Source organism: Ostrea edulis, chromosome 2 (genome assembly GCF_947568905.1).
Source record: "Ostrea edulis chromosome 2, xbOstEdul1.1, whole genome shotgun sequence".
In the NCBI taxonomy this organism is placed as follows: domain Eukaryota; kingdom Metazoa; phylum Mollusca; class Bivalvia; order Ostreida; family Ostreidae; genus Ostrea; species Ostrea edulis.
In genome coordinates this window covers 79,901,236-79,926,777 of record NC_079165.1, presented here as the reverse complement: position 1 = coordinate 79,926,777, position 25,542 = coordinate 79,901,236, and the positions used below count along the sequence as shown (strand labels likewise).

The 25,542-nt window shown below is 33.8% G+C and overlaps 1 protein-coding gene across 8 annotated transcripts in view; it reads left to right on the top strand.

The window, feature by feature from the left end:
* LOC125678194 (uncharacterized) overlaps positions 1-16,090 on the top strand; it is a 28,122-nt gene extending 12,032 nt beyond the window's left edge. The window contains exons 4-8 of one of the 8 annotated variants that reach the window (XR_007371438.2): positions 631-880; positions 1,111-1,296; positions 3,540-3,619; positions 9,935-10,023; positions 11,767-11,816. Coding sequence is in view for 5 of the 8 variants with exons in the window: in XM_048916433.2 (XP_048772390.2) it covers positions 631-880; positions 1,111-1,296; positions 9,935-10,023; positions 10,916-11,018 (628 nt within the window). In the remaining 3 variants the exon portion in view is untranslated. Of the gene's footprint in view, positions 1-630; positions 881-1,110; positions 1,297-3,539; positions 4,044-6,130; positions 7,374-9,902; positions 10,024-10,915 lie in introns of those variants that run through there. The other 7 variants (XR_007371439.2, XR_008800154.1, XM_048916435.2 and 4 more) reach the window with 7 other exon arrangements.
* Positions 16,091-25,542: the final 9,452 nt, after the last annotated feature.

Here is a 25,542-nt window from a genome sequence, read left to right as displayed (position 1 = left end):
TCATCCGTTGTCAAGTACTGTTACCCTTTGCTAGATACTAACACCCTGGAACACATGCTTTCTGTTCTCAGAGGGTAACAATATGTTTTTTCAAATGCTTCTTGACCAATCAGATTCGAGTATTTTACATAAAAGTATGATAATACAGATTGATTCAAGATAAATGATATTGACGTAAATATCTCGCTGAAAGTCATGTTTGCAAATCTTTACAAAAGTGACTTCAGAACATACCAAGATATTTACATTTGCAATGTTTTTGCCTTTGATGGTAATGATAGCCATTTCCTCATGAATGTGCTGCAGTTGTGAACACTGTGGGTATGAATCTTGGTGAATATAGTACACTTATTCTAACGGGCGGGAATCCAGACATAAATGAAAGTACAATGTAAATATAAAAAATAAATTGAATTTTTTAAAAATACATGAGGGTACGATGCTTCACAATGACAGACTTTTCATGAAGTATGCCTGGCAGCATGAAAGACATCATTTCATAGCCTCATTTATTTTCAAAAACAAAATTTCTTTCTGAAATAAATTCAAAATTGATATAGCGTTAATACTTTTCATCATATTCCATGATAAACTTGTATGAGAGAAGAATTAATGTGAGGTGTTTCACAGGGATAGTAAGCCAACTGTCACTGCTCCCCCTCCCCCTCCAGCCGCTACCAGCAAGGTTCCTGCAGACTTCCAAAAGAAGTTAGAAGATCTGAAAATTCAGCTTGAGGCTGCAGAGAAAAACCATGCCAGCCAGATGAAGGAGGCGGAGGCAAAACTATCCAATTTACGGGGAACCAATTCAAAAGAAATGGAAGAAATGCGTAAAAAGTTTGCAAAGGACATGGAAGCGCTAAAAAAAGCAATGGAAAAGGTTTTGTGTAGTTATATCATTGGTTTGACCAAATAGATTAAATCATAAGTGGCAAATTTAAAAACATTTTAAGACTGCAAAGTGTATTGTATGAAATCAGCACTTCTCAAGATGCATACTTGTTGATGAAAGAATTTTTATGTACTATTTGCTTCACTTTTTAAAAAGGTCTAATTTTTGTGAGAGTAATTTTAAAATCTCTGATGAATTTTGTGATTGGACAATTGTAGGATTCAGAATGTGGCCATAAGCCACTCATTGAAGCTTTACAACAGCAGTTACTGGAGCTGCAGGCAGACAATGCAGCACTGTTAATGGAGAACAGCGATCTTAAAGACAAAGTTAACTCCCTTGTGACAGAGCTCAGTATAAAAGAAGCCACCTGGTGTGAAACAGAGGAAAAACTCAAAATAGAGGTGAGGAGATATGTGGCTCAATATGAAAATTTAGTATACTTAAAAATAAATTTCATTGTTGAAAATACACAAGGACATACTTATCATTTCCATTAGTGAAACTCTTCAAATTAAAGTCGCGTAAAGTCGTTCTACCGGGACAACATACATGTACGTAAACATTACCTAGGCATGCGTAATATAAATTATGGTATCAAATACATATTATAACCGACTGCAAACCACAACACTGATTAAAATTCTAAAGTCAAATTTAAGAATTGATTATTCTTACAAGAAACCAGACGAACTTATAACTTATTAAACTATGTGAAGGAGCGCAGGTATTATTAATCTGCCAAATCTGACCAATATAAGCATCAATCGCAAGAAGAACTGTGATTAAGGGAAAGACCTATATGCACATCCAACACAAGAACTTTTCTTGTAATTAATGGGATTCATATGTTATTAAAAGTTATTCTGTCAGACTATGAAGATATTCATTTTATCATACAATTAGGACAGGTTCATATGGTATGGACTTTATAATCGTACATGTAACCCCCTTCCCCTCATTTTCCAATATTTCAAAATAAGTTATATATCTGCCAAACTTCATTTTTAGACGTTTATAACACTAATTAACACAACAAATGCGTTTCCAAACTGCATCTAAGCTATTTTGAAAATTACAAAATATTGATGGACTTAGGACAGAGAGCATTGTTGTTTGGAATTTTTAAAATAGGTGTAGTGGAGTTTTAAAAAAATGTAACATTCTTGATAAACTAGTGTTACAATATTTTTAAAAAATGCAGATTGTCCAATGGCTATTTTATTTAAACATACACCCATGTACTTTAACTTTTAAAAAAAAAGGGGGGGGGGGTGCTATAAACGTTTCCTTCATGTCCCAGTAATCTCGCACTTGCTCGCGAGACTTGTGCATTTTCTTATCAATGACGCACAAGAGTCATCAAAGCGCAATAATTCTAATGAGCTGGTAATGAGAAGTATTGCAATGCTACACGTCAGCATATTTCATAAAGAATTTTAAAATCTAGATTGCTCAGTAACATTTAAAAAATATGTAAACATTAATTAACATGTGGACTTTATAGGCACATTAATGTTGATGTCTTATCTATTTGTTATATTTACTGTTTGCTTCTTTAACTATGAAATATTTGTTCACGATATGATTAAAGCTGACATGAATGAATAAATATGTACACCTTTTTCATCTTATCCGCCATATTTCTCTCAGGTAGCCTAATTTACTCTACCCGTATATACTCCGAATGTGATTGTCACAACTGAGTGATTTTTCTAGGTGAACTCGACCAGTGCACATATAGGGAATGAGAAACAAATAAAATCACATTTTAAAACATTATACTTTGCTCAAAATTACAAAATATTTATTGTATACCAATGCAACATTCTGAAAGTTTAGATAATTTAGAAAAAATGCTACCAAAAAAAGAGAAGCTTTTCTCATACTTGCAAGTGCATGCAAGTATTTGCAGTTTATGAAATAAATGCGGAGAAATCATTTGCCAATTACTTACTGATAGAATGGAATAAGCAAAGAGCATAAAATCTATTATTTATATCAATTCTTGCAAAGTACAGGTGCATGCCATATGCATAATATGTAAAGCACATGGCATATTCGCCCCAAAAAAAAACCCAACGTATCAAATACGGACGTCTACTCAACAAGTATCGGAGATGTGCACTTACTGAAAATATTAGATTCTCTTTATTCTGATAAATCCACGAAACAAAATGATAAACTCCATTTGTATCTCGTTAGAACTTTACAACACGTTGTCATTCCATTATACAGACTGCGACACACTTCACCCATGTCAAACAGTGTGTCTTCAATCAGGGGAGATGTCAGATTCGAAAAATTTTCCTGTATTTATTGAATGCTTGTCTGGTCGAGGTTTTGCAGTTTAAAAAAATCGGGAATATAATCATATACATTGAGCATCTGGTTGGATATATTCGTGCACAATTCAAAATTTATTGATGATTATATACAAACTTGGATATACAAATAAGGGAATAATGATTGAAATATACATCTGTGTGAAAATGCGGGTATTACATTTGCAACCCATGATAAACAGTTGATTACACAAAGACACATACAAAAGGAAATATATAAACGAAAATATAGTTTTATTGTCTCTTTGGGAACCATATAATTATTTACGGTCTCTGTATGTCCATATTCATTGATTGAACAGGAGAGAGAGAGAGACCATCCTACTTCGATGTACAATATATCATTCCACAGAAGGAAAGAAAATTGATCACTGATATAAATGTAAGCTTACAAGCATTAAAAAATTTCAGCTATTTAAAAATTTGTGATTGACAATATATTGGAAACTCACAGGAGTTGATGCTTATAATTGTATTCATTACAAATTTTAAAAAAAAATAGTTTGAACTGTGCATGTAGAAAATACTGACTTTGTATATTAGAATAACGGAAAAAACTAAATTGTCAAAACAGTGGGGAGAGCAGACCAGCCTCCCTGCTCACCCCATTCCTCTGAAACAATATATCAATTCGTGTTGTAAGATATGTGCATATCTGCATTTTATTAAATTCCAAAGGAGCTCGAATTTATGTGTTTCCCCTATTAATGATTTTGTATGCAAGATTCATTCCTGAATTTAGAATCATGCTTTCAATCAGAGCAGAAATGAATTCATTTTGAAGTACATCTAGCTTGAATGCAAATGTGGGGTTCCTTATTAGCTCTTCTGAGCCAAAGGCTCAAAGAGCTAATGCTATGGCCATTTGTGCGGTGTGCGTAAACTTTTTAGAAAAAGGGCTATAACTCAAGAACCCCTTGGCCAATTTTTTTCAAATTTGTTACAGGGTATCATTGGCCCAAGGGCTTTCATACATACTAAGTAAAGGGATGTGACCCTTTAACAAGGGGAAATAATCAGGAAAATACAAACAAAAGTAGTGGCTGCTAAAAAATCTTCTTCTCAAGAACCACAGGGCAGATTATCACCAAACTTACACATAAGGATGAGGATATGTTGTAGATTAAAAATTGTTCAAGGCATTACCCTGGGGCAAAGGGCATGGTCTCAAGGTCACTTCAAAGTTGACCTAAATTTAAAATTTTTTTAAATTCCTTAAATCTTAGATATTTTAGTCATTATAAGGACTAGGATCATCAAATTTTGAAAGTTGATGCATCTTAGGACCTTGTATCAAGTTGTCTCAAAAGTAGGTCACGGTGACCTACTTTTTGAATTTTGCAGGTATTTATTTTAAAATTAATTTTGATGCATATCTTGGACACTTTGAAGCCTATGATCATCAAAACTTGTCACTTGGTGGATCATGGGACCTTGAAATGCCTCAACTGAAAAATAGGTCACCGTGACCTACTTTCTGAATTTGGTGGCTTATCATTTATAGATATATTTTAAGTTGTTATTTCAAATACCGAGAGGTTTAGAATCATCAAATCTTGTAAGTTGATGCATCTTGAGGCCTTGAAACACATTTATAAAAAAGTAGGTCACAGTGACCTACTTTTTGAATTTTGCAGATATTCAAATTTCACATTTTCAATTTTAGATGCATATTTTGGGCACTGTAAAACCTAGGATCATCAAACTTTGTCAGTTGATGCGTCTTCAGTCTTCGGTTTGTGTCAACCAAAAAGTAGGTCACCGTGACCTACTTTTGGTATTTGACAGCTAAATTACTATATTTCAGACACTATTTGACCTACAATCATCAAACTTTGTCAGTTGATGCATCTTGAGTCTTCGGAGTGTATCGACCAAAAAGTAGGTCACTGTGACCTACTTTTGGCATTTGACAGTTATATTTATATATTTCAGTCACTAATTGACCTACAATCATCAAACTTTGACAGTTGATGCATCTTGAGTCAATGGAGTGTGTCGACCAAAAAGTAGGTCACCTTGACCTACTTTTGGAATTTGACGGCTATATTTATATATTTCAAATACTATTTGACCTACAGTCATCAAACTTTGTCAGTTGATGGGTCTTGCATGTTCGAAGGTTTCGACCAAAAAGTAGGTCAACTTGACCTACTTTTGGAATTGGACACCTATATTTATATATTTCAGATACTATTTGACCTACAGTCATCAAACTTTGTCAGTTGATGCGTCTTGAGTCAATGGAGTGTGTCGACCAAAAAGTAGGTCACCTTGACCTACTTTTGGAATTTGACGGCTATATTTATATATTTCAAATACTATTTGACCTAAAGTCATCAAACTTTGTCAGTTGATGGGTCTTGCATGTTCGAAGGGTTTCGACCAAAAAGTAGGTCAACTTGACCTACTTTTGGAATTGGACACCTATATTTATATATTTCAGATACTATTTGACCTACAGTCATCAAACTTTGTCAGTTGATGCGTCTTGCATGTTCAAAGGGTGTTGACCAAAAAGTAGGTCACCTTGACCTACTTTTGGAATTGGACGGCTATATTTATATATTTCAGATACTATTTGACCTACAGTCATCAAACTTTGTCAGTTGATGGGTCTTACATGTTCGGAGTTCGCTGACCAGAAAGTAGGTCACCATGACCAACGATTGGAATTTGACAGCTATATTTCAATATTCAGATACTAATTGGCTTAAAATCATCAAACTTTGTCAGTTGATATTTCTTGGGTTCTCAAAATGTGTAAACCAAAAAGTAGGTCACATTGACCTACTTTTTTTGAATTCTTAGGATTTAACTAAAGATTTAGAATACTAAGAGGCTAAGAATAGAAATGGTGGGGTTGTACAATTTATCAGAAGAGCGATTCTAGGCCCTTGGGCCTCTTGTTTTAATTTCACCAGACTCATTAAAACCCCCTCCCCCAAACTATGCAGCTTTGTTTCTGTTGATACCTAAATTGGTATATGAATCTGGATATAAATTATATGTTTTTTCGTGATCATATAGATATTGATACTAATAATGAAAAGGAAAATGTTTATACTTTTGCCTTTTTCATATCCTACTAATGCATTACAGTATATTGACACTGTATCATATCAAATAAAACTTCACGAATTTTACTGATTTATGAATACTAACATCTAATTAAATACATTTGAATTTGAAATTTCGACGTACAGAGGTATGTCTATTTTTAGTATATATCCATTGCGCCAGATCTACGAAATGAAAATATTTATGAATAAATTACACTAAAGCCTGAAAGTAATCATTATGGCATGTTACAGAAACGTTAAAACACACATATGATATAGTCCTGCAATGCATGCATGCAATTTTTCTGAATACATGTATTTATGTATTCGTGAATGAAGTTCCTACGCATAAAAATATCTTGGTCTTTATGCATTTTGTTTTGTGATTTTGGTTTACCATTCCTTACACTGTGTAAATGAAGGAAAACTTGGTAAAGGGTGCCATTCTACACCATACAATTAGTATGCATGCATGTGTTGCAAAGCAAAATGTACATGTAATAACCAGACATTTATTATATACCCATCAATGTATCGTTCGTTGATACTGTGGATTTCACAGCATGTGATCCGGTTTTCCGGATCACCACACTATGGTTTTCTGATTCCGTATCAGTATCCTCTGAAACTGATGCCGTCACAATGACGTCACAATGCATCAACGCAACGTTATTTGTGGAAAATATTGACCTCGTCACAAAACAAAACTACGTACACAAAACATAATTTCATGGTATGTCTTTTTTGATAATTTGGATTACATTTATCATCTTATAAATGTGGATTTAAAATGCAGAAGGGGGTATATAATAAATGTATCATTACTACAGTAACTTGATCCGAAGAGTTGGATCATGTCTCGTTGACAGGCGCGGATCATCAGATCAAACTCGACGCTTCGCGTCTCGTGTGATCTGATGATCCGCGCCTGTCAACTCGACGTGATCCGACTCTTCGGATCAAGTTACTGTAGTAATAATATATATGTATCGTCATTTTTCATGGGGGGCGGGGGTACAACAGGAAGAAAAAAAATGGAAAAATGGATTCTTCAAAATTTCTTGCCATTCAAAATAATAATTTAAGAAGATGAACGAAAACAGCAATAAAATAAAACAAAAAACCCAAACAAACCAAGATGTTTTGTCCGATATTCAAAGTCCTAATGTGGGGGTGAAGGGTTAACGAGTCTTTTAATTTGACTGCCTCAATAATTTCCCCCTACACTTCATTTTCTTCAATCGTTGGAGGTGGAATGGGGTGGTTAGAGTCCTCTACTATGAGTGCCTCATAATATCTTTATTTTCTTAATTGGTGGTGTTGTGGGTCTTCTACTATTATATCAGAACTTTCAAGCTGGGGTCAAGTGGAGGGAGGGGGGGGGGGTGTTGTCACCCAATATATCTTTTATTTGTGTTATAAAATAACAAAAAATGGATATTGTTATTAAAGGTTGGGGACAGACACTCAATTATTACATTTTGCATTAGTACAATTTGCATCGAGTTCAACGCAGAAATGGCATAGATATAAAAGATCTATTGAATGCCAAATTAGCATAAAATGAAGTAATTGAAAATAACATTATTTAAAGATATGTTTAATTTTCAATTATTGCGTGCTTTAAATCAAAGAAATCTGTATTATCAATTAATGAGAGCAATATTGAGTTACTGTTCTCTTTTATTGAATTAACGATATCACTTGTCTTAATAAGAGCACGATTATAATAAGATCATCACAAGATCATCGTTTGAATCACCTGTCTCCTCTCAAGTTCATTTATTTTCACTCACACCATCTCTCTCTCTCTCTTTCTCTCTCTCTCCACCCCATACACTCCTACAGTGTTGTATATGCAAATTATATATACATGAACAATTTATGTACCTAAATGATTTCCTGACTTATGAATCTGCAATACTCTGACCAGTAAATCATACGGTATAAGGATTCATGTACAGGGTAAATATTATACTCTGATACTTCCCTTGATTGAAGATAGCTGATCGGCACGGGCTAAGTGTGTCGCAGTCTGTACAATGGTATTTACTGTTGGAATACAAATGGAGCTTATCGTTTTGTTTCATGGATTATGCAAATAAAGGGAGTTTTGCTACTACTTAGAGTATTTTCGACAAGTGTACACGTACATCTGCGATCCTTTACAGATATTACGAGTAGACCCAGGTAAATAGTCGTCTGCATTCGATGCGTTTTCATGGCGAACATACATGTCATGTGCATAAGTACAGTAGTATTTACATATTTGCAATTTGCTTGAAGTAAGTGTGAATGGTATAAATTTTATACCCTTTGCTTATTCCATTTTATAAATAGATAATAGATGAAATATTTCTCCGCGTTTTGTATAGTTTTGACATATTTATTGCGAAAGTACGTACATTCACGTAAAGAAAAGGCATTCTATATTCATTTATCCAAAGCTTTTATAATGATTTACTATGATATGTTTATTGTAATTTTGAGCACTGCGTGGTGTTCCAAAACGTGATTTCATTTCTTCTTGATGTCCTATAAATTAGTATCGGAGATGTACGTGTTACCTGTCGAAGCTACCCGCACAGGTAAATCGAAGACACTGATGTGAAGTGAAGCGTAGCAAAACTCGTCCCCTTATATACCATGCGAACCCCAATACATTTAACAATAGAATATCCAACTAATATGGCGGATTAGCAGAGAAATATGGCGGACATATAGAATTATACTATATTTATTAATTCATGTCAGCTTTAAGTTTGAAAATGAAAGTAGGAATTCATGTCAGGTAAAATTCAAACTGAGGGTGAAGATGTCATGTTTATATGATGTTGGTATTAGAATTAAAGTATATTGGTATATTGTGACTGTAGATGTCTTTTTACAAAAAACTTCGAACTTAAAAAAAACAAATGTTAAGTGATAATAAAAATGAAGTGCAGGTGACGCCATAGGCATGAAGGATCGTTGTTCTCTTGTCCCGTGATTAGCTTAGTGTTTTGTGGGTCAGTGTTTACGAAGGTTCATCTTGGAAGGTTGAGAGCAATGTTCGTTTCATGTGGGGTTCTATGGCAACAGCACTCCAAATGTTAATTGATTTTCATTCTGATATAAAGGGAGAATAAATTTTAGGTTTGAAAATAAAACATTCAAAATCTGTATTAGCTTTGTAAAATTTGTAAAATTTTGATCAAACTTTTACTAAATTTATCTTTTCAAGTAAAATCATAAAATTATTCATATAATAAGATATCTTGTATATATGGGTAGCAGTTATTGTTCTTTGTATTTCGATCTTAACGATGATTCATTTCTTTATTCTTTCAATGACTTTGAAGAAATATGGAAGGGGAATAACTTTTTTTTTTTTTAGAAAGTAGGAAATACTAAATCATTTAAATTTAATTACTTGACACTTAACTATTACAGAATTTCTACAGTGAACCAAAAATTATTCAGAAATCAATATTGATTGAATTTATGAATCAGAGATGTTGAATTCAGTATTATGGAAATAATAGTTTATAATGTAATAATTAGTTGTTAAGTATTAGAAAATCATGACTTGCCAAGTTGCTAGACCACCACAGGCTACTGTAGATGTATACTAACATCATTGGACGCTTTGACAGCTGAATAAAGAGTGGGGAGAAAAGTACAAGGCATGGATGGAGAGGACTGAGAGTAAAATCCACGAGCTTCAGGAGGCCAACACCATGTTGTGAGTGTTTCACATCAGAAGAAACTGCCACACGGTGGAGGTTCAGGGGATGAGGCAATCACAGTCATACAGAAACTTCAAAGGGGGGGAATATTTTATAAATGTACCATTAGAAATTCCTGTGAGTCTGTGATTGTCTGAATTGGTTGAGGGGGATGACATAATTTGATTGGAACATTCACATTTCAAAAGCAATGTCTATAAATCTATGAATCTGCATTTTGAAAAAAATATTGACTTGCAAAATGGTTTACAATAATAGAAAAGTCTACAAAAATTGAAACTTGCAAATTATCATGTGTAAGATTTGTTATACCTAAAGGGCTTAATTTCTGGGCAGTGTTAATCTTTTTACCAAAATGAAAACCTAGCTTCTTTTCCCTTTGTTATACATAGTTCAACCAAATTATGTCCTCTCAGAATACCATCTACTTATTTTAGAAGATAGATTTACAATTCTAGTAACTGCTTTTTGGATAAAAAATTTCAGCGTAAAGAAGCACAGCAAAAAATCCAAGAGCTGGCTGACGAGAATATTATTTTGTAAGTAAGGGAGTGGAAACCGTGATGAATTGTTCACCCTTCTAACAGGAATAGTAACCATGACATCCATCACTTGTTCTCTTTTTATATCAAAGTAGTTGCTACCATTATGTGAAAACAAATTCAGAAATCAATGATTTAAGAGTTATGAAAATGGATGGTATTCTGAGAATATAGGTAACATCAATGTGATATCCAAACTATTTATTTACATCTTTATATACTTATTGTAGTTCTCTATAGATAATGGTGGCAATGTTTAATTATGTGTGATGTTAAGGTCATTAGCGACATTTCTGACATTTTCTAACATTATTTTTCATCTCCGTGATCACCCTAAAAATGTCAGGAGTCCTGAGTACACTCGTGGCCTTGGAATCAGGACCCCTGACATCGTGAGGTTGCTCCTTGATACCGTCGTACACTCGTGGCCGTGGAATGAGGACCCCTGACGTCGTGAGGTTGCTCCTTGATACCGTCGTACACTCGTGGCCGTGGAATGAGGACCCCTGACGTCGTGAGGTTGCTCCTTGATACCGCCGAACACTTGTGGCGGTGGAATCAGGACCCCTGATGTCGTGAGGTTGCTCCTTGATATGAAGAGTTCTTGTATGATATCTGAGATAGGTTCAACTTTTATATTGTTTTTACATACTTTGTATATCAGCCTGTTTAGCTCACTGGTTAGATCACCTAACTAGTAATGCAAGGGCCCCAGTTTGATCTTTGATTGAACTAAAAAATTCTCTTATAATTCTTTGCTACAATATCTTAGTAATGTTCACATATATAATCTATTGCAATACATAAGAGTTGACTTAACATTTTTACTTGCCAAAGCCAGGAACTATCAAAATATGATGTCTTTAAAGGAAACCTGGTAATATTATATACCCCAAGTTACATGATAGGATGAAAGTAAATTGTACCTGAAACGTCACAAAACATCATATATTATTGAGAAATGTTGCTTATGACCTTAATGGAAATTTAAACCTTATGCTTCCACTCTGCATCGACACCACAACTGGTACAGTGTGTTTGTTTAGATTGGAAGAACTAGATTCTGTGTATGAAGTCATGCACCCTTTAGATTTAAACCTAAAACACATGTTAATTTTTCTGATTTGGCATCCATGACTTCATTCCCTAATCCTAATGATGTACCCACACCTGTGTGCAGTGCTTACACTTTTTCAGGAGGACCTACTTTAACAGTCAGAAACCCAAAGGGCCAGATCCTACAGGCCAGGACAAGGACTAGTCAGAGATTGAATTCAAGGGTCATTGTCATGACAACCTAATCTACCAACCGTAACATGGTTACCAGTGATATTATTCTAGTGATAGTGGTGCTAGATAATTTAGATTTAGAATTTTTTAAAGTTTTAACATAAACACCAAAAACTTTCAGTATGGTAGAGATTGTCTATTTTTGTTTTCTATGAATGACTATGTAAATTGTTGAAGGTTTGTATGTAAAGAATTGAAAGAAGTAGGTACAGTTTCTACAGTCATCTGGCCCAAAATATTGATGATTTCACATGGAGCTCAAATTCTGGCATTCAATTAAGGAATAGTTTAGCAAACCCAAAATTCACTCAGTTTGATCAGCAAAATGATTTGTGTCATATGACGAGAGCTTGAAGTTGGCATAAAATTGCAAAAATGCCATTTTCAATGAAAATATCCACAAATTCAGGTGGTTTTCCTTTTAGAAAACACACAGCGCATGCGTCGAGCAAATTCATATTGAAGCATGTTTTTCATCTCAAAATAATACACAATATATATCATTTTCATTTTGCTCGACAAATGCGCACATCTTTTCCTGAGCAATGATTTGTATGACATTTGAAAGTTTTCAGGCTTATTTTGAGAAAAAGGCGGGAAATGTCTTATTCATGATGTCATAATGCTATCCATTTAGGACTATCATTCTGATTTTGTTGACATAGTATACCTGGCATTTATTTTACTTTCTTAAAACGCTGATTAAGGTTAATTCCAGACACATTTTATGGAGAGAAATTTTTTGGGCCTTTTTATATATACAACCGTACCTTGTTCTTTAACCGATCCTTAATGTGAACAGAAACAATGAACATGGGAAAGACTTGAAAATACATGTACCAGTAATTTTCTTTGTAATTTCACTAATGTTTTCTAGACAACAGAGATGTATATTCTGATGGACAGTTTATTAGTTTTGTGATATTCTCATGATCAGTAGCAATGTGATTGAATTTTTGCCTTTTCATTGCATACAAATCTCAAAGAATTCGTAACTGTGATAGTGTCAAAGTTTTTTTTTTTTTTTTTTATCATTTGTTGATCAAGCATTGACTTTGATAGTTGTGCAATGATTAAATTGCTTTCGTCCATTAGTATTAGCTGAGTATCAAATATTCAGGAATAATTGTTTCCTCTGTATTTCATTAAAGACTAGAATACATAGCAGTACTAATTTTATGAAATACAATGTACTAGTTGTGTTAATGTACTATAGGAACACAGTGACTTTCCTACAGTGAAGTTACACATGTACTTTGTTTTACAACATTGACACTTTCTGCATTTGCTGACTGTAATGCATATTGGGAAGAACTTGGTTTTATTATATTTCATACTGCTGATATCCACAATCCTTTACAAATTCACATTGTATTTTATACTGCTGATATCCATGATTCTTTACAAATTCACATTGTATTTTATACTGCTGATATCCATAATCCTATACAAATTCACATTGTATTTTATACTGCTGATATCCATGATTCTTTACAAATTCACATTGTATTTTATACTGCTGATATCCATAATCCTATACAAATTCACATTGTATCTTATACTGCTGATATCCACAATCCTATACAAAGTCACATTGTATCTTATACTGCTGATATCCATGATTCTTTACAAATTCACATTGTATTTTATACTGCTGACATCCATAATCCTATACAAATTCACATTGTATTTTATACTGCTGATATCCATGATTCTTTACAAATTCACATTGTATTTTATACTGCTGATATCCATAATCCTATACAAATTCACATTGTATCTTATACTGCTGATATCCACAATCCTATACAAAGTCACATTGTATCTTATACTGCTGATATCCATAATCCTATACAAATTCACATTGTATTTTATACTGCTGATATCCATAATCCTATACAAATTCACATTGTATTTTATACTGCTAATATCCATGATTCTTTACAAATTCACATTGTATCTTATACTGCTGATATCCATGATTCTTTACAAATTCACATTGTATCTTATACTGCTGATATCCACAATCCTATACAAAGTCACATTGTATCTTATACTGCTGACATCCATAATCCTATACAAATTCACATTGTATTTTATACTGCTGATATCCATAATCCTATACAAAGTCACATTGTATCTTATACTGCTGACATCCATAATCCTATACAAATTCACATTGTATTTTATACTGCTGATATCCATAATCCTATACAAAGTCACATTGTATCTTATACTGCTGATATCCATAATCCTATACAAATTCACATTGTATCTTATACTGCTGACATCCATAATCCTATACAAATTCACATTGTATTTTATACTGCTGATATCCATAATCCTATACAAAGTCACATTGTATCTTATACTGCTGACATCCATAATCCTATACAAATTCACATTGTATTTTATACTGCTGATATCCATAATCCTATACAAAGTCACATTGTATCTTATACTGCTGATATCCACAATCCTATACAAATTCACATTGTATTTTATACTGCTGATATCCACAATCCTTTACAAAGTCACATATCTTGTGATCTCATGTGCTATTGTTAATAGTAAAGTTTAAATTTTGATGATTTTTCAATTTATACATTATCTGTGATATTATTGCATTGTGATAGTTATTTCAAAATAGCAGACATGACATCATCTATTGTAATACATTTATGATAATATTCTGATTCTATCTTTATCACAATATTTTTCTTACTGTGAAAGACCCATTTATTATCATAACGTTTATTATGATATTCTGTTTATTCATATGACTCTGTTAATATAATACATTTGATTATTCTGTCATCTCTGTTTTTCATATCGTGTTTGCCCAACTATCTATTTTGTATTGCTTATGAGAGTTATGTAATTGATCACTGTTCATTATCTTTGCCTTTCATCCACATCTTTTCGATAATCAGAAGGACAATTTAAAGCCAATATTTTACAAAATATACTTGGCAGAATGGGATTCAATTATTTTTTAATTGAAGGGCCTTGTCATCTCTTAAAGGGAAATAATTAGGAAAATGTTGTAAAGAATCAATGGATTATAAAAGTTAGCTTTCATATTGAGTGTTGATGGAAGTTCTCATGTTATGAATAATTTAGTTTCTTCACATCATGATCCCCTAGTTCATAATGAAGCAGAAGGGGTGTTCAGATTTTATACAGGAATATATTCTGTGGAGTACTGAGGATCAAAGTCTTGAATAAGATTATTCATGAATTTTTTTTAAACATATAGAACAACAAGACCATTTCAGTAACCATGTATCTGACCGGATTCAGTTTACGACAGACCAAGGTGAAACACAGTCAAAATTTACATAGGAATTATTGCAGATTTTTCTTGGCAACAAGACAATGGAATAATATTCAAGCACTTATAGGTAATACAAATTTTGCCAAAGTTGTTACCCTTTGGTAGAGTGGGCACACAGTAAAGACCTCGTACTCTCTTTCATTTCACAACAATATAATTACATTTTTCAATATGCATTGTTTTATGACATGTAGTGTATGCAGTTGTTAATGGAAGATCGTGGGTTATCGTTGAACCACTGTTTGTGTTCCTTTCTCTCTGTAAGATGAATATGCAAAGTGGTTCAAAGGTGTTTGTTGTGGCCCCTGGACTTGTTTTGGTTACATATTTTTTATGATATATCTTTGTGAAGAGAATTTGTAATGGAGTGTTGAGAAATACAAAATATTTATATTCAGATAACATGAATTTTCTTGAATTCGAGGAAGTAAAATTAAATGAAGCTATCGATTTACGTACAGTGATAAATTCCTTTATGATGATTTATTCCTGAATTCTGTTGTAGAAGAGGGTATCTGGAGGCTGCCAGAGAGCAATATGAAGAATCGTAGGATTCAACATGACCTGTTCGTTTTTTGTTTGTTGTGGTTTACACATATGTATTAATTTGTTTCAGGAAAAGGTACTACATATATTCAAAGATATTTATTTTTCATCAATCCGTCCACAGCTCACTTTCCTCATTTTTGGTATAGTTATGACAATTTATTGACACTTTTGCTATGATTTTAGATTTTTTTTTAATAATTTACACTTGTGATGATTAGAAGTTTTTAAAAGATATTTGCACAATGTCTTGTTTTAAATTGTTGGAAGACATTTTATTTTGTTAGAGAGAAACATTTTTACTACATGCTAGTTGGATATTTTAGATAATAAAACCGTATCAAGTTGTTTTTGAATTTTGTGATATTGTATGATAACATAGAAATACATGAATTTGATTACTGTACAGATTTCCCAAGCTCTTAAGTTTGATGGTTCACAAAACTATGGTATCGGAAATCAAGAAAGATGAACTATGTACATCTTTTACTTCTGACACAACATCAAAGTATCAAGTCGTCATATGTATATTTATTTTTAAAATAGTCAGATCTGGTTCAGAAATGAAAATTCATGTACACAAAGTTCCATTAAGAGATATTTTTGATAATTCCTTTGAGATCTCATGTGCTCGATCTCATGATCTCAAAATGTTCTTTAAAAAATTGTTAAATTTGTGATATATTTATCACTAGAAATTCATTAACTAGCAATCTCACCGGACGTAGGTTCTGTACCAAAACCTTTGAGAATATGGCCTATTGAGTGTAACCTCTGTGGCTTAATTTATGTCGGGGAAACTAAGGGTTTACTTAATAAATGAATATTGGGGAAACAGATTTCAAATAAAAATATAGGTAACCAACTTCTCTAAAAACATTTTAATTCTCCTGACCACTCCATCTTGTCCAATTTCGTGAGAATCCGGGTTAGAATAGGTCCTTAGTGCCCCTTGCCTGTAAGAAGCGACTAAATGGGGCGGTCCTTCGGATGTGATCGCAAAAACCGCCCCGTGTCACAGCAGGTGTGGTACGATAAAGATCCCTCCATGCTCAAAGGCCATAAGCACCGAGTATGCAGCACTTCACCGGCAATGGTGACGTCTCTATATGAATGAAAGATTTTCTAGAGACACGTTTATTGCTATTTCGGATTTCCAGAATTTTGGCTTGAGCATCACTGAAGAGACATTATTTGTCGAAATGCGCATCTGGTGCATCGAAATTGGTACCGTATAAGTTTTACATTACAACCCCTGGGTACATATATGGCAAGATATCGGAGCAGTTTCCCTGGGTAGCTATTTTGTAACCAGGTTACACTAGAAAACAGTGTAACAAGGTTAAATACAGGGTTACGAGGGTTACAGACCTTTCTCTCGTGTTAAAACAATGGTCTGTAACTCTCGTAACCCTGCATTTAAAGATAAGTGGGTGTTGAAACAATGGTCTGTAACCCTGCATTTGAAGATAAGTGGGTGTTGAGAGAAAGGTCTGTAACCCTGCATTTAAAGATAAGTGGGCGTTGAGAGAAAGGTCTGTAACCCTCGTGACCCCTGTAACCCTGCATTTAAAGATGAGTGGGTGTTGAAACAATGGTCTGTAACCCTCGTAAACCCTGCCTTTAAAGATAGTGGGTGTTGAAACAATGGTCTGTAACCCTGCATTCAATGATAATTGGGTGTTGAGAGAAAGGTTCGTAACCCCTGTAACCTTGCATTTAATGATAATTGGGTGTTGAGAGAAAGGTCTGTAACTCTCGCAACCTTAAAATAAGGGTGGTCGATATTTACTAGCTTTTTAGCACTATAAGACATGTTTGATGTGCTACATTGGATAAAAATATTGTCCCTATTGTAACCTGGTTACAAAATTGCCACCCAGGGAAACTGCTCCAATTTTTTGACATATCTATAGCTACTGGGCTGTAGAGACCCTTGGGGACTAACAGTCCACCAGCAGAGGCCTTGACCCAGGTAGATATGTCAAGAAAATTGAGCAGTTTTCCTAAGTCTGCTGGTGGACTGTTAGTCCCCAAGGATCTCTACAGCCCAGTATCTAAATACTTCGTTACTAGCTTGAAAATACGAATGTATATTTAATTGCTGTGATAAAATTTAGAAATTCATTTCAAAATTGAGGATTATCTCCCTCATGCATAGCTATGATCCTCAGACGAATTTTAACTCCAGTCTGTGGCACTCTGTTTTTCCTTTTAGTTCTTACAAGTTTATTGTTATTTCGGATTTCTAAAATTTCGGCTTGAGCATCACTGAAGAGACATTATTTGTCGAAATGCGCATCTGGTGCATCAAAATTGGTACCGTATAAGTTTTACATTACAACCCCTGGGTCGAGGCCTCTGCTGGTGGACTGTTAGTCCTCGAGGGTCTCTACAGCCCAGAAGCTAAGTATTTCTTTACTAGTTTGAAAATACGGATGTATATTTAATTGCTGTGATAAAATTTAGAAATTCATTTCAAAATTAAGGATTATCTCCCTCATGCATAGCTCTGATCCTTAGACGAATTTGACTCCAGTCTTTGGCACTCTGTTTTTCCTTTTAGTTCTTAGAAATTTATTGTTATTTCGGCTTGAGCATCACTGAAGAGACATTATTTGTCGAAATGCACATCTGGTGCATCAAAATTGGTACCGTATAAGTTTTACGTTAAATAATATATAAATGTCTTGTACGTGAGGGGCAGGATTCTAGAAAAGAATTTACCACCATACAAACAATCCAACTTTAAATACTTTTCGTAGATTGACCACCCCATTTAGTCGCCTCTTACAACAAGCAAGGGGTACCGAGGACCTATTCTAACCCAGATCTCCACGGGATACAACGAGAAGATCACTGAATCGGGATGCAATGATGATGTAGATGTATACACTGTAGGAAGAAAAAAACGTGAACGTGGTGGGTCTTGTTCCAAATACACAAAGATGTAAACGCAGTCATGGTCATCGTTCATATAAAATACCAAGTAGAATACCCTTATAATAATAATATTCTTTATTTTTACAGGATTGCATAATTAGTTATATAAACTAGTTTACATTGTGGTCCTGTCTATAACATATATACATATCAAGAACATATATCACAAAGCATGGAAATATCACAATTTATATACATACAGATAAGAACTAACTGAATAGAGACAATAAACGCACGAGTATCATTGAGGATCAAAATAATGTTTGAGATAGGCTAATTTAAAAGATGTGGTAGTTGTGCATTTATAAAATCTGGTAATGCGTTCTATAAAATTGCTGCTGAAAGGATAAAAGATCCTCTAAAATATTCTGTTTTGGCTCTTGTAACATGAATAAAATTATTAGAGCACTGTCATGTATTTCTTGTGTTTACCTCATTCACAAATCTAAAAACATGCAAATACTCTGGAGTCATACGATGTAAAACTTCAAACACAAGAATAATTTTTCGATAAACAAAATGGTCAATCCAAGGCATCCATCTCAAATTTGATGGAATACAAGAAGTTGACACCGAATGAGGTAATTTGATGTGCAAAGTGATCTTTGCTGCCCTCTGTAATTTAAAAAGCCTATCAATATTTGTCTTGTTCTTTGTATCCTGCCATACTGTACAACAATAATTAAAATGAGGAAAAAAAACAGTATTGTAAATTTTGAGTAGTGCCTCCTTTGACATAAAAAATACTCAATCTCCTTAAAACACCTAGTTTCTGACTAAGTGTTTTATATAAGACATCTGTGTGATAAGACCACGTAAGACATTCATCATGTTAACACCCATATTCACACTATAGGAGTTATGAGATTGATCAATGTTCGTTATCTTCACCTTGCACCTAAAAGTTTGGCACATTTGACATTTTCTATAGAAATTTCACCAACATTAATACAAAGGTTTCTACATTTCGATAATTTCTGTGACGTTCCTATTAAAATACATTGTGTTTTCTTTAAATTTATTGTCAATTTGATCTTATGCATCCATTCCATAGAATTTATAAGATCATCCTTTAACTTTTTTTTCTATCGCATCTAAAGATTTATCAGAAACATCTTGCGTGGTATCATCTGCATATATATTGACTGTAGAGTGCTTGAGACATGTTGGGTAGTTATTTACAAACAGAATAAGAAACAGAGGACCCAATATAGAACCCTGAGGGACTCCGATGGTAACAAAAGTATACACGATGTCACACTTAATTCCCTTTTACCTTACAACAACAGACATTTAGGTCCACATCATATTCGCACAAATCTTTACTCTATTACATTGAGAGTTTTGAGTACGTTATTTGAAGAAGCCAAAGCTAGTCCATACTTGCGATTTTTCAACACCAGAATATAGAATAAACTCTATGAATATGTTGTCCATCACAGGCTCTTTAAACCACAGCGTGTTATGGATGATATTCCTTTCGAATCTTGCCACCAGTTCCTTTTAAAAACTCAAATTTACAAACAAAGGAATAGATGCCGTTAACAAAACCAACATTCATCGTCATAAAAAAAGTTCAGTGTTTTATTCCAACATATTTCAAGTCTACACCTTGTATATCCTACAAATATACTTCTACTATTGCATCCAAACTTTTTAATTATAAACAAACTTTGCAGTGCTTAGATGAAGACCATCTTATACTTAATCCACTCACATGTTCTTCTTTGTCTTCTTTCAACTAAACTCCAACAGGACATGTCATTACTGGTGATGTTGATATACACTGTAGTTGAAAATGAGGATCTGAAATCACTTATTTTGAAAGGTTCTAAATTCAAAGAACCTCGATCATTCAATTGGCGATAGAACTTTTAAAATCTCTATTATGAATTATGTCAAAGATTATGCCAGACGATGGGCTAAATATGAAAAAGAACTTGATACCTTGTCAGAATGGATTAAAAGTATAGGAATATTTTTTTTAATCCCGCATTAGACACACCAAAACAAAAGTATGTACGATTAGTAAACCAGAAGAGATGAAAAAATACATAGGTTACATTAGGAAAATGTTTTGGTTCCAGCAAGGGAGGCTTGTAACAACATTGTCTTTCTTTGTATAGCTCATTATTACAACTGTATTTTAAACGAACTTGACATTAATTCCACATTTGGCAATCGTACTTATACTCCAACTGCCCTTTCAAAAGATGGAATTCTTCAAAATCATGCTTCAGTTTTAGACACGTTTGATATCCCGTACCTTGGCTGGATTCCTAAACTTCACAAAAACCCTTAGAAAGATCCATTGTTTGATGCAGTAAATGTTCTACGAAGTCCATATCTTGGCTATTAACGGAAATCTTAACAGGTGTGAAGGAGAAACTCCAAACGTACTGTGCCACAACATACGCCAGATGTGGTGTAAATCAAATGTGGATTCTAAACATTTTAATAAATTTGTAAGTAATTTTGAAATCGCAAAACTTTTCTCAAATCAACATCAAAAATTTGACTTTACAACAGTTTACACGACCATTACTCATGATGAATTAAACCTAGGGCTCAACTCATTGTTTCATGTGCAAAACGAATATATTTCCTTGAACGGTTGCAATCTTAGCTATTTTAAAGTTATTTGATTTTGATTTGATGTTTTCCACACTCAACAATTTTTCAGTTATATGGTGGCGCCCAGTTTTTGTTGGTGGAAGAGAGAACCCAGATACAATGCACCTGGGAAGAGACCACCGACATTCCGAAAGTAAACTGGAAAACTTTCTCACTTACCGGCGCGAGCAGGATTCGAACCCGCGCCGACAGAGATGAGAGGCCGTGTGATTTTGAGCGCGATGCTCTAACCTAAAGTTATTTGAAGTCAAGAAATAAAGAAGGTTGGGATGACCCCGGGACACTTGCCCATCATGATACTCAATTGATCTTGATATGCGCAGCAGGAATACAATTATATTGTTTATGGGTCAGGACCTCAGTTTTGATTACATTTCAATAATAGAATTTGGGATGGGCCCAGGGCACTTGCCCAACAAAATACCCAATGCATTTTGATATATACAGCAAGAAAATTTATGGCATAGGGTGTGTTTGAATTATTTTAAATATGTAAACCTTAATGAGCTTTATAGGTACATCTATATTAATACAATAATCTTGTAAAATGATATTTTGTACAGGCTTATGTTATAATCCTTGCCTGTTTCTTCAGCTATTGGGATTTTTGTCCACATTGACTATTGTTCTTTTAGTACATTAGTATGTTTGAAAATGAATGTAGGAATTGATGTTAGGTAACATTCAACCTGAGGGTGAAGATGTCATGTTTTTATATGACTGATATTGGTATATATTCATGAATGAAGAGATATGATATTTTCTGTTTTCTTCTTAACATATGTTAAATATCCTTGAATTACGATCAAGAGATAAACGAGAATAATTTGAAGTTTTGACACTACATGTTCAGCAAAGAAAGAGTTATGAAACAAATGTAAAGTGATTCAAAACATGAAGTGCAGGTGACGTCATAGGCATGAAGCACGTGTTCTCTTCCTTGATGAGCTTGTTTTATTTTGTGACATTGTTTGGGTAGTAAGTTTCATCTTGGAATGTTGATTGAGAGCATATCGTTTCATGTGGGTTCTTTTTTTTTTATATGACAACAGCACTCCATATACCGAGGGTGTATTACCCATATTTAAAGGGATAAGAAATTTACGCTTGAAAATAAACACTTTAAAATCTGTATTAGTTTTGGAAAATCTGTAAAATCTCCATGAAACTTATGGTAAATTTATCTTTTCAAGTAAAATCGTAAGATTATTTATATAATATACTATCTTGTATATGGATAGCAGTTTTTATTCTTTGTATTTGTTGATGATGATTCATTATGATACGTAAATAAATTTGGAATGGAAATATATAGTTAAAAAAAAACGAAAGTAGGAAATATTGAATAATCTAAAATTATGTGAGTATCATTATGTAAAAATGAATTCAGTAACCAAAGATTTATGTGTTATGATAATGGATGGTATTCTGAGGATATAGGTAACATCAATGTGATATTCAAACTATCTATTTATATCTTTATATACTTATTGTAGCTCTCTATAGATAATGGTGGCAATGTTTAATTTTGTGTGACGTTTCTGACATTGTAAAATAATTTTTTTTCTTAACTCCTTCATATGCAGGATTCTTTTAAAATTTCTAGGATATGTTCAAATTTTATATTGTAATTACATTACCACACTTCGTATATATCAGCCTCGTTAGCTCTGTGGTTAGATCACCTAACTAGTAATACAGCTGTCCCATTTGGTCTCTGATTGATGAAAGGTGAAGATAACGAACAGTGATCAATCTCATAATTCCCATAAGCAATACAAATTAGATAGTTGGGCAAACACGGACCCCTGGACATATCGGAGGTGGGATCAGGTGCCTAGGAGGAGTAAACATCCCCTGTCGACCGGTCACAACCGCCGTGAGCCCTACATCTTGATAAAGTAAACGGAGTCATCCGTAGTCAAAATCAGTGTGCCAAGAACGGTCTAACAATCGGTATGAAACACGTCAGACAGCATTTGACCCAATGATATTGGCAAACTAGATCGTTATAACGACCATAGAATTTGGGAAAGCTGACTTTAATCGAGACTGGTTGTTTTTTTTTTGTTGGTTTTTTTGTTTTGTTGTTTTTGTTGTTTTTATAATTTATTTATTTTTATGAAAAGGTATACAGTGATATCTTATTTCAAAAGTATAAGTATACATATAATAAATACATATCTAGGTATATTCACAGTCAGTATAAGATTGATAATTTGCTTAATATTTCCTATTTCATTGTAGCTCTATTTTTTTTAGAGAGAAAGAGCAGATATATAATAAAACATTTCAAAATTAAAAAACAAACTGTCTTCTATAAGTCTTGGTATCAAAAATGCATAACACATGTACTGGCAATGGTTTCAATACAGACTTAATCATCACATCTTAACTACCAATTAATGGAGACTGCTGAAACCCCTGTACCATCAACTTGTTTGTCAGTACCTTGCCTCGATTTAAAAACTGACCATACGCAGAATAAGCTCTTGCGTATCGACTCAGTTGAGAGATATAAACACCATATGCATCCCGTTTGTCATAAAGTTGAGTTGTTAGTTTGCCGTTAATATCTACTTTCAATGAAATATCTAAGTATGACGCAGAAGTGGAGGACTCTGTGTTGTATTTTATTTTGAGCTCGCAGGGATATATCGAATCCACATATGAATGAAGATTATTATAGTTAATAGATAAACGTCGTCGATATATCTAAATGTCGAATTTAAGGCCACAACAAGAGATTTTTTCTTCTCAGGTAGAAGTTTCTGAATAAATTCTGCTTTATATGAATATAAAAACGGGTCAGCTAACAAAGGAGTACAATTTGTGCCCATGGGAATTCCAACAGACTGTTGGAAGACCCGATCACCGAAGACCACGAAGATATTGTCAATGATGAACTCTAGCATATCTTTTATTTCAACTTCAGAATACTTGTGCGTGGAATCAGAGTGGTGTTTTAACAAAGTAATTTTTTGGATGACTGATCACTAGATGCAAGGTGAAGATAACGAACAGTGATCAATCTCATAACTCCTATAAGCAATACAAAATAGATAGTTGGGCAAACACGGACCCCTGGACACATCAGAGGTGGGGTTAGCTGCCTAGGAGGAGTAAGCATCCCATGTTGACCGGTCACACCCGCCGTGAGCCCTATATCCTGATCAGGTAAACGAAGTTATCCGAGATATGAATATTTCCGTTGTCCATTTTTGTTGAAGAAGCAACTGTCTATGATGTCAAAAAGTCTAGTCTTTAATTTATCGTGAGGAATGGTGATCATTTTATTAACCTGTCTGTTTTTCGCAACATCTACATGTTTTCCTCAACCAGACGATTTCAAACCAACATTTCACAAAGTATACTTAACTGAAGGGGATTCGATTATTTTTCAAATAATTTCATTTTACTTGTAACACGCAATTTGATTGACTGAACACACTGACATTTTTTTATATTGTATAATGTAACTTGGTATGGGGACACGCCCCATTGACAACCGAAAACGGCATTACTTTTTAAAAAAAATTACATTGTAGGACCGTTAAGTTGTAGGCCTTCTATGAAATAGAAAATCAACAGAACAAACCGTGCAGAATAAGATACATTTGTTTGACTTCCCCCCCGATGTTAAACAAGGCGTACAGGGTCATGGAAACTGTTCTCAAGAACCACTGGATCACCAAAAGTAAGCATTCATATTGATTGAAGATACAAGTTCTCATGCTATAAATAATCACGTTTCTTCAAATCATGATTCTCTAGTTCACAATGGAGCCTTAGTAGTTGTTGAGATTTTAAACAGGAATCTATTCTATGAGATTGATCACTGTTCGTTATCTTCACCCTTTCATCTAAGATTATTTATGAAATGTTTTAACAGATAGAACAACAAGACCACATATCAATAACCATGCATCTAAATGGATTCCGTTCACGACAGACCAAATGAAGGTGAAGTACGTTACAATTTAGTTGTAATGTGAATATACTGAGGAATTATTGGAGATTTTTCTTGGTAACAAGATTCAAGAACAAATAGGTAATACAAATTTGGCCATAGTCGTGATCCTTTTATAGAGTGGACACACAGTAAATACCTCATGTTCTCTTTCATTTCACAACAGCATAATTACATTTTTCAATATGCAAGGTTTTATGACGTGTAGTGTATGTAGTTGTTGAATGGAAGATCTTGGGTTATTGTTGAACCA